The sequence below is a fragment of the Ascaphus truei genome, chromosome 14 (genome assembly GCF_040206685.1).
Source record: "Ascaphus truei isolate aAscTru1 chromosome 14, aAscTru1.hap1, whole genome shotgun sequence".
Classification (NCBI taxonomy): Eukaryota; Metazoa; Chordata; class Amphibia; order Anura; family Ascaphidae; genus Ascaphus; species Ascaphus truei.
The window spans coordinates 24,525,291-24,539,832 of NC_134496.1; the positions used below are offsets into that span (position 1 = coordinate 24,525,291).

Genomic DNA, 14,542 nt, shown 5'->3' on the forward strand with positions numbered 1-14,542 from the left:
TATTTAGGGAAAAAATGAATATGTGCATATCACATTAATAGATTTGATGTTACATTATAAATATATAATTATACATATTCCAATGAAAATTGAGATATCGTAGTAATATTTTATCTACAAATATGTACAATATGACCAAAAATATTAATTTTGATTATTCCCATTTTTAATATATCATATAGGCTATATTATATTTTCCAGGTCCTTCATGGTGTCAGACAACAGCGTTTGTATATCGGTGCTTGAATACACTAAGGAACAATGTGTACTGAAACCTATAACATTGAAAAAACTCAAATAGTGCCACCCCTCTTTTAGTGGGGAAAATAAACAAATAATGTATATTAATTGGCTTTACTTTTTTCTCTGTGATGACCAATGTGGTATTGTGGTGAAAACTCTAGCTGGAGCCACACCCCTAAAAGCCTAATTTGATGGTTCCAATATATATTTCTTCAGTGAGACACCATTTGTATGAGAAGCATAGTTTACTCACATTTTCTTCCACACCCATTGAGGGGTATCAGCCACTGTATTCAGCCGATCAAATGACATCTTCATAGCCTACACCTGGCTAACCTGTACCACTTGTTCAAACAGTATCTACTGGAGAAGAAGAGAGGTCTGGGGGCCACCACAGGCGGTCATCTGGGGATGAGACGGTATGCCTCACCTTGGAGCCTCTCTCTTTACAGGAGTCACATCTGATTGCAGTCCTGGAACCTGAATTGGCCGTTGAAGAGCGGTCACAGACATGGGCATCTAGGAGGCTAGAGCCTGTTGCTGTGAGGAGGCCAGAGGCAGGGACATCCCGGAGGCCACAACCTGGAGCTGCAAGGAAGCCACAGCCAGCACAAAGATCAACAGCAGCTCCAAGCCAATTCTCTGAAGATATTCCGAGGTTCCATTGTGCACATTGCTGCAACAAAGGACCCTGATGAGGAAACTCTTCACGAAGACATGCTACCTGGGACCAGAGGCAGAATTGGGGGAGGGGGAGGGGAGGCGAGCGCATAGCTGCCCCAGGTGCCAAGGGTTAGGGGACGCAAGTAGCAGTGCGTGTGGTCGGAGAAGAGCGGTGGAGGAGTGAGTGCAACAGCAGAGGAGGAGAAGGGTTGCAAAGGATGCAAATGCAGATGAGAGTGGGATGGGGCTACAGACGGGTGTGGGGTTTGCCCCAGCGGTCTGACCTGGAAGCCAGTCACAATTGCTCATCTTTAGCACCAAGATGGACTCCCCCAGCTCCACAGATAGGGACTTGGAGGGAGGGGAGAGTTGTGGGAGTCTGGTGGTGGGGGGAGTGAGAATGGGGGAAGGGAGGGGAAGAGAGACTGGAGAGAGAGAGACTGGAGAGAGACTGGAAAGAGAGAGACTGGAGGGAGAGAAGGGGAGAGAGGGAGAGAAGGGGAGAGAGGGAGAGAGGGAGAGAAGGGGAGAGAGGGAGAGAAGGGGAGAGAGAGGGAGAGAGAGGGAGAGAGAGAGGGGGGGGGAGAGAGAGGGGAGAGAGGGGGGGGGAGAGAAGGGGGAGAGAGGGGGAGAGGGGGGAGAGAGGGGGGGAGAGATGGGGGGGGGGAAGGGGGGGGAGAGAGGGGGGGAAGAGAGGGGGGGGGAGTGTGAGTTTTTAATTAAAAAAAACCTAGTTCCTCTTTTGCCTGGGGCATTGCATCAATTCCCATAAAGACATGCAAAAGAAAAAGTTGTACATAAATAAAAAGCAATTAAAGCTGCAGTTCAGTCAATATCCTGCATGTGTGTTTTTTTTAATAAATCAGTTCTGTAGTAAGAAAAAATACTTTTAGCATTTTCTGTTATAAAAAAACCAACTCTGAAAGACCAATTTTCTTGTATTCTATTTTAACACGCATGCTTGTTCCTATAGCAATGATTTGCATTCCCCATATTTAAAGATGTCGCCAAACTTTGCCGATCAATAGACGGAGAACGAATTGACCGGCAGCTATGCAGTTCTTTAGGTAATTAGAGATTGCCCACATGAAACTATTGAAGTAAAAAAATTAATTAAATTTTTTTTTTTTTTTTAAAAAGACTGAACTGCAGCTTTAAGTGCTACAAAAGAGTTAAATAAACTGTTAATGGGCATTAATGTAATAAACACAAATACTATGAACCAAAATTATACCATAAACATCGACATACTCTTTTGGTGTACATGGAGAAAAATTTGTTAGACATAACAATTAGTTAATGTATAAATGTATAATGAGCATCACAGAGTAAACAAGAGGAATGGAGTAGAGATAAATAAGAATAACTTTATTTCATATAGCGCTTTTCTCCCAATGGGGCTCAGCGTGTCACAATTACAGTATAGTGCGCAGTACGCAGCACGCAGCACGTACCAATGTTACAGACACAGTCCCTGCCCTGCAGAGCTTACAATCTATGATTTTAGTGCCTGAGGCACAGGGAGATAAAGTCACTTGCCCAAGGTCACAAGAAGCCGACACCCGGAATTGAACCAGGGTTAGGGTCTTTACTCACTGGCGTTCTTCCTATTAGGTTAAAGGAAGTGATTTTCTTGTGTAAGACCGTTTTTAAACAACTAAACACGAACGACAGGTACATTAACGAATAAGTATAACAGAGAATAGAAACTGACCCTCTACTGTATATCAAAATGTATTTATATATTCAAGAAATGTGTCCTGTTGGAACAAGTACTTTCATTTAATGCTGGCATAATGGGAGACTTATCTGTCCCAGGAAGCACTATAAAGGTTTGCCAGGATATCGTTGGATAAATCCATCTCCGACAGGAAATTCTGGTGAACCAGTTACAGAAAAGGTATCTCAGTCACAGCTGACTTACCCTGGGGTTGTGGATTGTGTCCAGTTGTATATTTTCTAACCGAAGACAAATTTCAGTTAGTTTTTACACTAATGAATAATACCTTCATTACGCTGTGAAAAATTGCTGTTTTGGGTTGCCTGAAAAAAATATAATTCTTCCTTCCTAAGCACATTTGAACCCCCCTCCCCAAATGAATGTTAGTAAGATTCTGTTTTTCTGGACATGGTTATGAAGGGGTAGGTTATGGTTTGACAATGCAGGGCTTGTCAGTTTCTATAATCAGATGTAAATAGAACCAAGCCGAGTGAGAGTTTATTTAGATTTGATGCTCATTAGGTGGCTCACTGCAGGGCCTTTGAATAAACAGTCAGCAAGAACTAAGAGAGTCAGATAATACAAGAACAACCTCCCAGAACATGCACAGCACAGTATTTCTACAGTATGTCAGAACACAGGAGTTCTTTTATACAGATGTTAGAGAAACAAATATACAGCAGACCCTCAATTATACTCCTACATTTAGGTTGAAAATAGAGGTGTTTAATCAAGGGAGGCAGATGACCAAGTTCAGAAAGTCGTTGCCAACTTTAAAAGCTTTCCTCTCTTCTGGCAAATAAACTGCATACATGAGGATGGTTAATGTTTGAAGGTAGAATATAAACAAACAACAACTTGTAACGGCAGCAAAGGTCAGATGAAGACCTTACATAGCCCCATGTCAAAAGAAATGGAAATGTTGCAACCCTAATGACTTTTCCTGATAATAGGGTGACCCTTAGACTCTTGAGAACACACGGATAATGATGCTGGACGAGCTCCTTTCATTCTTCTTCTCCTAAGATGCCGCAGCGGTGTATTGAGAAAAGATGGATTTGAGTAATTAAAACCAAGCAATTGGTTTGTGGATTGTATTTAATTGAACTCTGGTTGACTTGAAATCCCTTTCGCACATCACATTATTGCATGATGGGTTGAAGTGAGGGATAGATTCTCCGGTGGATTCTCAACCACAGAGCACTGCGTCCATACAGACGTAGCAAGACTCCCTGTCCCCGGGGTCCACGGATGAAGAAGCAAAAATCGGCGGCACCAGAGACAGTGTGCTGCGATCGCGCTGCTGGAGGTCCATGATTCCGAGAGGGATCCTCCGCTGTGTTAATCCTCCGGAGCCGCGAATACCGCGGGAGCGGCACCAGAGACAATAAGGTTAGCTACATCTGTATGCATCATATTGTGGCCTATGAACTGTACTAAACATCGTAAGTGGCATTTTTAGAGTAATGTTGATGCACAAAATACAATCACAAACTATATTGTGCGTCTACACTGGCGACACACTTTATTCGAGCTTGGCTAGTCCCACGAATTCGGGTATACCCGGGTGTATTGAGGTTTGTGACTGTTTTCTGCCCGAGTACATTGAGTTATTTTCCAAGCAGGGATTGAAGCATTTTATTCCCGCTGGCTGCAATACTGCACAGTATATATATATAAACTGCATTACAATTCATGAATTTATGCCATCTGGTAGACACGCGAAGCATTGCAGCCTATTAAATCCTAATCATTATCATTTAACAGATCAGCCGCCCATCAGCCAGGCATGAACCCAGGCTGGGAAGGCAAATGCAACGGGACTTGTCAGAGGTTAGTAGTGGCTTATTCCAGGTATCTGCCAGGTACATACCGGGTATTTGCTCGAATAAAGTGTGTCGGTGCAGTATGTGTTAACCTTTTATTTCATCAATGTGCACCGTAAGCGTTAAATATTTTGGCGCACACACAAAAGTCTGTAATAGATAGGTTCAGCACAGAATTGAGTTGCTATGTATCAATCAAAAATGTGGAGGTAGATTCATGTGTAATGGAAGTAGAAATAATGACAATGTCCTCTGTAGGCTGCTGTTTTAGTGATGGGACAGGTTGTATCTAGAGATGTTACCCCCAACATCCATTTTGCGGTGTAAAATCCGCAAATGGATTTGCCCGGTTTCAATCCGTGTGGATTCATCAAAATCCGCCATTGGATACAACCCGTGGACAAATTTGTAGAATCCAATCCGTGGAGTGTATTGGTAATAATAATAAAAAAAAATCCGCAATACGCGAATCGCCTATTTTGAGATTGATCCGTTGAAATCCGTGGACCAAAGAACCGGCCGATCCGCTGCGGATCCAAATTTGCAAAAAAATGTGCCCATCTCTAGTTGTGTCTGTGCTGCCCCTTCCTGACACTGTTCTTGTATTGATCCCAGCCAGGTTTAGGATGGATATCTCTACTTTAGTCATCCGAGATGCTGAAGCTTCTGTTTCAGATACCACTAATGTGTCTGCAGACAGAGAAACATACAATATGTGTTATGTTAATAGTGTTATATACTGTATGATTGTACATTGGTACTGCTGCTGATGTAATTTGTACTTGTCCCTTGCTAATAAAAGTGATTATAATACACCCAAATCAAGCATATTTTTGATGCTGAGGACATGATTATATGAGATACTGTATAGTGCATAGTGCAAGGCAGGTTGTAATTCATTGCAAGAGTTAGGGTGTGTTAGGGTGGGGATACACTGACTGTAGCAATACATGATGGTGCCATACAGAGTGTGCATGTGTTGCTGTCCCTGAAGTAAATAATGTGTGAATAATAGGAACGTTTATTATGCGTATAAAGTGTGTGTAAAGGAATTGGCCTACCTTCTTCAGGAGTTCCAGTGTCAATGCATCCTGATTCTTGTATTTGGCCCATGTTGAAGGTATCCATGACCCTTTTCTACAAGGGTGTGAGCTCCATCAGTGGGACGGCCTCCTCCTTTACCTGCAGCTTCCTTGGAGATCTCCACAAGCTTTTGTTTGAGCCTCCGCCTGTAATAAGGCCATCTTTTCTTGAGAGTTGGTTTACCACCTTTTCCATAGTGCGTTGGGTTCGAGCTACAGCATAGACTTTTCTGCAGTTAGCCTTCCGTACTGCAGTTTTTTCCGCCAATAAGGTTCTCATGAAGCTCTTTCCAATGCGCTTGGGAACATGGCCCAAAATGTACTCAATGAGCACCCCGACTTCCCCTCGGTTACATTTGTACTTTCTTTTTCTCTCAGCGTGCAGTTTGCTTCTTTCACTAGACTTGATGTTGAAGACCTTGCTTCAACTATGCAAGTTTTTTGCAGACTAAAGAGCTAAAGAAACCTTGACGTAACTATTCAGTACAAACGCAATGCTTAGGCACAAATTTCATGATTGCTCATAGCTAGTGGCACAAATCTAACACCTAAGAAAGCTGTTTGCGACTCTGTTGCGCCAAACTCAAAAATAACAAATGGTACAGCATTATCTTCTTTATGACAGCAATATTTTAGCGATTGCATCTAAACTCGAAATCTGGCCCGAAGTATTTTTAGAAGAGAGCTTTCGGCCAGGAGAATGTTCATGTTCTACTGCAGATGTATCGGGACTTGCTGGAAACATTTTCAGCCACGGAGAAAGTGCAGCAAAGGTCACGCTATTGGGGGGTCCATGCTTCTGGATCAGACCCCTCAGTGACAATCCTCCAGCACCAGGGCAGTCGCGGTCCTACGGCTTGTCCCAGTGCTGAAAACACTAAGTCTCGATACATCTGTGCTTGCGCTTCATCAACTTGCTGTCACGGGAGACTCCTGTGGCGGGTAGGATCTCGGTGGCCGGAACAGCACGAGCGTAGTAGGGGTCACAAGCAGAGGTCCAAGGCAGGCGGCAGGCAGCGAAGTCAGGTACAAGCAGGGGTCCGAGGCAGGCGGCAGGCAGCGAAGTTAGGTACAAGCAGAGGTCGGCAACGAGGAGACTGGAACAGGACAGGCGGGGCAGGACAGGGACTAAGAACAGGGAGCAGGGACTGAGACCGGGGAGCAGGAATAACCAGGGACAAGCCAGATTACTAGCAAGGGCTTTTACTGTGAGCAGACTCAAATACAGGTACAGGTACAGGAAACAGGTCAGGATCAAAGACAGGCATGAGCATACTGTAGGAGTCTGACTAGCAAGCAAAGGCAAAAGCAACAGACAGGAAGCAAGCTATAAAGGACAGAGACAGGAGCAACAAGAAGACAGACAGACAGAGGAACCCAGAGCCAACCGAAGACGGCAGCACACCCAGTGGACAAGGAAGCTATGGCTAGGCAGGAGGTCTAGGCAATCCTGACATTACTCCCCCCTCTCAGGAGCGTTCTCCGGACGATCCTCCAGGCTCTTCCCGGAGGCCTTGATGAAACGGCGACTCAAGGTGACCCACCTCTGGTGGCTTGTCAGTGGGCAGAGGGTACTCCAGATCATTGTCGTGCACAATCTGGAAGTTCTTCACAGATGCGTGTGTGACACGCCCGTGGAAGTTGAACACGTAAGACTGAGTGTCATCATTCCACACGGGGGCCTTATTGTGCAGCTCGATGATGTTCTCCTGACACTTGTTCTGCCATTTAGACAGCAGGCTCTCCGAATCATTGTGTGGCTGGAAAGGGATGCGCTCGTGATTGAAATTCTTTCCGGGAATGAGAACCGCCATCTTCCGGGGACCCTTAAACCCGAGGACGTTAGTTTCATAGCAAATAGCCGCCAGTTCTTGCCGGGACGCTGCATTCTCTGACTGTCCCTGAGCCCTGGCTGGGCTAACACCGCGGTCAAACACTGTAAACTTGGTCCCCATTAGGTTGGATCGGAGTTTGCCAGTAAAGCTGCCCGCCTCCCGGGACATGTCGGTCGGATCAATAGATATCAAGTAGTTGGACGTTTTACTCTTCTTTCTCTTCCTCCCAGCGAGAAGAAAGAGCTTGTGGTTTTCGTCCCGCTCCAGGTGCATGTAGTAGGTGGGGTACAGTCCTCGGTCCATCACTTTCTTGTCTCGGCTGATCCGACATCTGACGGTGACACCGCGTGGCGCGGGGCGCAGAACAAACTCCTTCAGGTCGCCCACTTCCCCCACGTCTCCAGGAGGACTGAGAGGGGATGTCTCTGTGGAACCAGAGTCTGAAAGAGACTTTCTGCTGGAGGCAGAACCGGGCCGTGCTCTCCCAGACCTCTCCTCCTCCAGCGAGGCTCTGGTTATGCTCAGTGTGACCTTCAGCTCCTCATGCTGTTCTTTGGGGACACACTGGGTACTCAAATACTCTTCCAGCATCTTTATCTTGTAGGCAGTCTGGAAACTTTCCTCCTGCAATACTCGCTGTCTCTCTTCAGCATTCACCCATCTCTCCTTGGCGTCCTGCAGATGTGCACGTAGTTCTCGCAGCTGACTCTGCAGCATATTCTCTGCCTGAGTGCGCCGCTCCAGGGAGACACGTTCCTCTTGCAGCACTCTCTCTGCATTCTGCAGTGCTGTCTGCATATCCAACTTTTCCTGGGCCAACTGCTTCTTCTCCTCTCCTAATTCATGGAGTTTCTTATCTCCTTCACTGACCTGGACACAGAGATTCTTGCACTTCTGGGTTACCATTTCAAAACTGCTATTTAATCCTTCGAAGATCTCTCTCAAAGAACGTAGTTCTATGTTGAAGTGGCAATTCTTCTCCTCAGAGGCTTCCAGTTTTGCGCCAACTTGAGCCATGAAATTCTGGTACTGCGCATTATCAGCATAGGCCTTCTCCAGCTTACTTGACAGGATTACCCTGTCCCTCTCCAACTGCTCTCTTTCTTTCTCCTGGAGAACACACTTAGCAATTGCTGAAGATAGACAGCTTTGTAGTGCAATCTTGGCCTCTTGCTCCTTATCTAAACGTTCATAAAGACAATCAATCGCTTTCTGTGCAGCTTGAAGCGTCTGAGTAGGAGCATCTTTCTTCTCTTCCACTATTCTTGGGCTACGTCTGTGAGTTGCCTTAAGCTGCAGCATATCTCTTTCATCAAATGCAGACTCTGAGGTTAAATTTTCATTCTTAATTCCTTCTGCAACTTCCACAGTAATGCCTCCCTTCTTCTTCTTCTTCTTCCTTGCTTTGAGAAGTTCTGAAGAATCAGTGGTACTGTGTTCACATTTACTGCTCAAGACTGTTTGAGTGGGAGCCATAATTAAACCACACTTCCCAAGACACCAGTAAAGAGGAAATGTGTTTTTAAAACAGAAGCATTAGAATGAACAACAGGAATATTAGACACAGAGAGACACAAGATAGGAGAGCTGACCCTTAAAGACTTTAACATCAGTCACAGAGATTATAAATGCAAGGAAAAAACATAGACAGAGAAACCTGCAGTTATATCTGAATCTTTAGGCATTAGGCATAGAGATATCATACAGACAGAGAAAACCTGCAGTTACATCTAAATCCTTATGCATCAGGCGTAGGGATATCATATAGACAAAGAAAACCTGCAGTTGAATCTGAAACTTTTGATATCAGGCATAGAAATATCATAGACAGCAGGAAACTAATACAGAGAAAACTTATAGTTAGATCTAAAACTTTTGACATTGAACATAGGAATATCAGATAGAGAACCCTGCAGTCAAATCTGAAACCTTTGATATCAGGCGTAGGGATATCAGACAGACAGAGAAAACCTGCAGTTACATCTAAATCTTTATGCGTCAGGCGTAGGGATATCATATAGACAAAGAAAACCTGCAGTTGAATCTGAAACTTTTGATATCAGGCATAGAAATATCATAGACAGCAGGAAACTAATCCAGAGTAAACTTGTAGTTAGATCTGAAACTTTTGACATAGGAATATCAGACAGAGAACCCTGCAGTCAAATCTGAAACCTTTGATATCAGGCGTAGGGATATCATATGTTGCAGAGAAACAAACTTTAGGGGAACTTGCAGGTAAACCTGAAACCTTAGAACCAATCATATGAAAAACTATAGATGCAAGAAAATCAAAGCATGCAGCAACAAAATAATGGGAGCACTTTTGTCTTTTGAAATGAAGACCCTGTGAACAGCAGTAAATCAAGGTAACCGTCCTAAATAGAAATGTGAGTCTGAAAATCTGCAGTGGCCCACCCACAATGCAGAGACAATTCTTGTCCAGGTAATGAAAGTCTCAAAATGGCAAAAACAGGTACTGCAGGGAAGGGTCTTTTTTATAATAGGGAATTCTTCTCAGGGAGAAAGTGGCACAAAAAACCCTGCAGAAACCTTTGCAAAAATAAACATCTCAAAGAAAGCTGCAATAGTCGGTAGTAACAGTTCTAGTCTCAGAAAAAAAATGTTTTTTCGTTATGAACGCAATAATTCTTGCAGAACACTTAGCAGCAACGACAAAAAAACCTTTCAAAATCCCAACTTGGATTTCCAAAAAAGAAACGAAAGTACTTATCTTCAACCATGCGGATGTGGTCTGCTGCAGCAGGCAGGAAAGGGTGCAGGCAGAAGAAGAATCTGTTCCAGCGAGATCCAGAAGTGGCCTTTGCTTTCTGTCACGGGAGACTCCTGTGGCGGGTAGGATCTCGGTGGCCGGAACAGCACGAGCGTAGTAGGGGTCACAAGCAGAGGTCCAAGGCAGGCGGCAGGCAGCGAAGTCAGGTACAAGCAGGGGTCCGAGGCAGGCGGCAGGCAGCGAAGTTAGGTACAAGCAGAGGTCGGCAACGAGGAGACTGGAACAGGACAGGCGGGGCAGGACAGGGACTAAGAACAGGGAGCAGGGACTGAGACCGGGGAGCAGGAATAACCAGGGACAAGCCAGATTACTAGCAAGGGCTTTTACTGTGAGCAGACTCAAATACAGGTACAGGTACAGGAAACAGGTCAGGATCAAAGACAGGCATGAGCATACTGTAGGAGTCTGACTAGCAAGCAAAGGCAAAAGCAACAGACAGGAAGCAAGCTATAAAGGACAGAGACAGGAGCAACAAGAAGACAGACAGACAGAGGAACCCAGAGCCAACCGAAGACGGCAGCACACCCAGTGGACAAGGAAGCTATGGCTAGGCAGGAGGTCTAGGCAATCCTGACACTTGCACTACATACATATCCAATTGAGAAAAAATTGGCTTGTTTCTGCAATGTGAGACATCTATAACAGGCTGTCCATGGAATAAAGGAGCGTAGGGCATCAAGAGGTGTATGAAGGAGATGCTAAAAAAATAGATCATACAGTAGTACTGTCAGACTATGTGAAAAGACAATAAAGTCTTCCAAGGGTTCTACTTACATTTGAGTGGATAATAAAGACGTGTCACAATCTGTGGCAATGGGTGCTGTGATGTGGGTTACCTCAGAAGAAGGGAAAACACCATAGCACAGTAACGTACAATAACTTTATAAAAGAACACACAAGCCCATAAATGCACAATTACATTTGTGCTGTTCTTTCCAGCATGAAATAAAAAAAAGTAGTCTGGATCAAGCGGAGTTCTCACCACTTCCGCATTGCCGGTAGGATCAGCTGTCCGGCACCAACAGGGGTTACTGCCGGTAGCGGCGTCTCGGGACCTCAAGTAGCTGGCGAAAGGTTCATATCTCCGGTCTCAGTGTTCCCTCTCACAGGGCTCAGGACTCTACGCGTTTCGGTTTGTGGCAAAAAAAGCTTCATCAGGAGTCAGATAACAGACTGCCTACCTTTAATAAACGAGTCTGCACAGCCACCGTTCATTCGAATCTGCACCCCTAATTTTTGACACTTCCCCTCATCTGCGATGGGCTGAAAGATGTGTGGTGGTCAGAGAAAGTACTGGTAATTGGAGTAGAAGAGCAAGCTCTTTGGGCTCAAATATTTCTGCTGGTGTCCTTCGTCCTGAAAATGTTTTCAATTGAAAAAGAAATGAAAGGTAAAATAATGAGATAACTACATTTGTTGCCAGACTTGCTGTCCTCTGTGCTGCGATTTGCACTGCTCTCCTGGCCCCGAGGACAGTAAGTTTCACAAGAGGATTAATACTGCGTGGTTTCATGCTTCTGAATGGGACCCCACAGCGTTAGTCCTCCCGGGCCATCAGCAGGGAGAGAAATACTGTTACTCGCCTTTCAGATGAGCAGCGCAGCCGTCTGCATCCTCTCTGCATCTCTGTGTCTGGGTGCGTGACCCCGGTAAGCAGGGCTGTAGTTCCTACCCCCTGATGATGTAAATGCCCTTATATGGGGTTCTACATCATGAGGGGGAGGTTATATGGCCAGGCTAGTGTCCTCTCTGTTAAAGCTGCTTTTTAAAACTATACAACATACGCTGAAGATCGCTACTAACGTATGTTTTATGCCGGACAATCAATTTAATCCACTTTAACATTGAGGCAGTTAAATATGCACAGCTGCTACAGTACGTGCACAATATCTGTGAGGGCTGAATGCCTTACACAGTGTAACTTTATAATTTTATTTCAGTTCATTTTATCTTTCCTTTACTGGCAAAGCGTGACATTGGATGATTCCCTTTAATAGTGTGATGAATATATGCAACACGGTCCCAAAGTTCAACAAAGTATCCATCCACTCCTCCTTCTCTCACCGTGCACCTCACAACTGGAACATTCTACCTGAGACTCTCAAAGCCTCCTCCAGTCTAACTTCTTTCAAATCTAAAGCTGTCTCCCATTTTAATCTGGTCTGTAACTGTTATATACGCCTATAACATATATTATCATTAACTGCTCATGCCATGTCTTTTTATATATAATGTTTAAGCCTGTTCATTTAATGTAACCATATACTTGTAACCATGTATTTGTCATCATACAGTAACTCTCTGCCCAGGACATACTTGATAATGAGAGGTAACACTCAATGTATTACTTCCGGGTAAAACATTTGATAAATAAATACATAATAAAATGCAATATTGTCTTCTGAATTCGTGCATTCAATTAATGTTCAAACATACACAACAGTTTTGTCATATTTTGAGTGACATTTTTTAATTGCATGATGTTCACTTTACACAAGTATAAGTCTATAATAAAAAAAAATAGTCCAAAGAGCAAATATATCTAACACCCCTATGAACACTAGGGATGGGGGAATCCACCCAAATCCGTTTCCTGGATTTTTGCTGATGTTATCCCCAAAATCTATTTTGCGGTGAAAAATCCGCGAATGGATTTGGATGATTTCAATCCGTGCGGATTCATCAAAACTCACCATTGGATAGAACCCGTGGATGGATTTGTACAATCCAATCCACGGTTTCAGCAACGGGTTGCTTTTTCCGTGGATTGGATTCTATAAATCCGTCCACGGGTTGTGGAATTCGTGGAGTGTATTGGTAACAATAATAAAAAATCCGCAAAACGCGGATCACCCTTTTTGACATTGATCCGCCGAAATCCGCTGGCCAAAGGAACCGGCCGATCCGCCAGAGATCCAAATTTGCACAAAAAATTTTCCCATCTCTAATGAACACACATAAGTATGTTGATGGACATGCCCTCGAGCCAATGACTGAATTAGGGAAAGGAGTGAGATAATAGGACACAAGGGATGACATCACGGAAGGAGGGGTTAAGAGCGAGATACAGACAGGAGCACGTGACAAAGAAGAGAGGTGCGGAGACAGAGAAAGAGGACCTGTCCAGAGGAGCCTGGCGAATAATACATCGCAGTGGTAGAGCTTTCTAGCCTGGCAGAGCAGCGCGTACCAGAGATAGCGGGTACGATCCAGCAGATTACACCATCTATGTAAAGGGGACCCGTGTAAAACAGGTGTTTCAGAAACTTTGAGTAGATCCCATCCATGGGATCTTCCCTGAGACACTTCAGTATCCTTTACAACATACACAGCTACCGCCATTCTTTGCAAAGTAACAGATCTGCACTTATTAACACACCTATACTTCCACACAAGCTCCAATGCTGTGCCAGCACAAACAGTGGCCCATTAGTTAGCATCTGGGCCACCGGGACTGAATAAGAGACACTGGAACAATTGCACAGCAGTGTACATTGCTATTCTATTTTTGTATGATTGTTATATGTATTGTGCATGGTCTTCTGATTCCGAGGGCCAATGTTTGTGTTCATGGTGTTCCTCAAACATATATGTAAAGAACTGTTATGAGGGAAGTACGTATCCCGCGAGTACATTTCTCAGGTACAGAGGAGGTGGTTTCAGGCCCCCGTCCTATCATATGCATATCAATATATATCTATAGGAAAATAAAGAGAGGTTGCACATATATTAAGAGGATTAAACCTGAAGAAACCATTTCTAGTCCTGTAAAAGTCAGAAAGAATGTAGCAGATTGCATTTATTTTAATCTCACAGAGGATCATTGTCTCTTTACCCGGCATTTTCCCAAAATAAACTACGTATGCATTATTGACATCTATCACTAAGTACAAAGGAAACAGGACTGATAGAGTTAATGTACGGGGAAAAAAACCCATTTAATCAAAGCTCTGAAAAGAGTGAGGACTAAGGGATAATTGGGTATAGTAATCAAGTAAATGCAAAGGTAATTTATCTACATATTATGGAACAGTGAGTGAACATATCAAGAAAGCAGACATTAAACCATGTCGATTATCACAGCTAATGTTTGTGGCATGTTCAATGTGTAAGTTAACCGAGGATATACTTTGCCTTTGTTCTTGCCATAGCTGCCGACATATTACACTAGGTCCAGAAAAAAGAGCACTTCTGAATCAAGTCCACCAGCCAGAAAAACATGCAAACATTAGGAAAGAAGAACAGCTCCGCTCCAACGGTCTTATGCCGAAAAATACACAAAACATATTCAAAAGTTACGATCCAACCACAGACTTTGTCCTCTTATCAAAAGGACTCGTAACACTGTGCAGCCCCCTTGATGATGTAGGTGACCAAAT

At 44.1% G+C, this 14,542-nt stretch overlaps 1 protein-coding gene across 1 annotated transcript; it reads right to left on the minus strand.

Annotated features, from left to right (window-relative positions):
* Positions 1–6,721: 6,721 nt before the first annotated feature.
* On the minus strand, positions 6,722–10,647 carry LOC142465813 (uncharacterized). Its single transcript, XM_075570126.1, has one exon. It carries the CDS (start codon positions 8,843–8,845, stop codon positions 7,004–7,006), a length of 1,842 nt encoding a protein of 613 aa, XP_075426241.1. The 5' UTR covers positions 8,846–10,647; the 3' UTR covers positions 6,722–7,003.
* Positions 10,648–14,542: the final 3,895 nt, after the last annotated feature.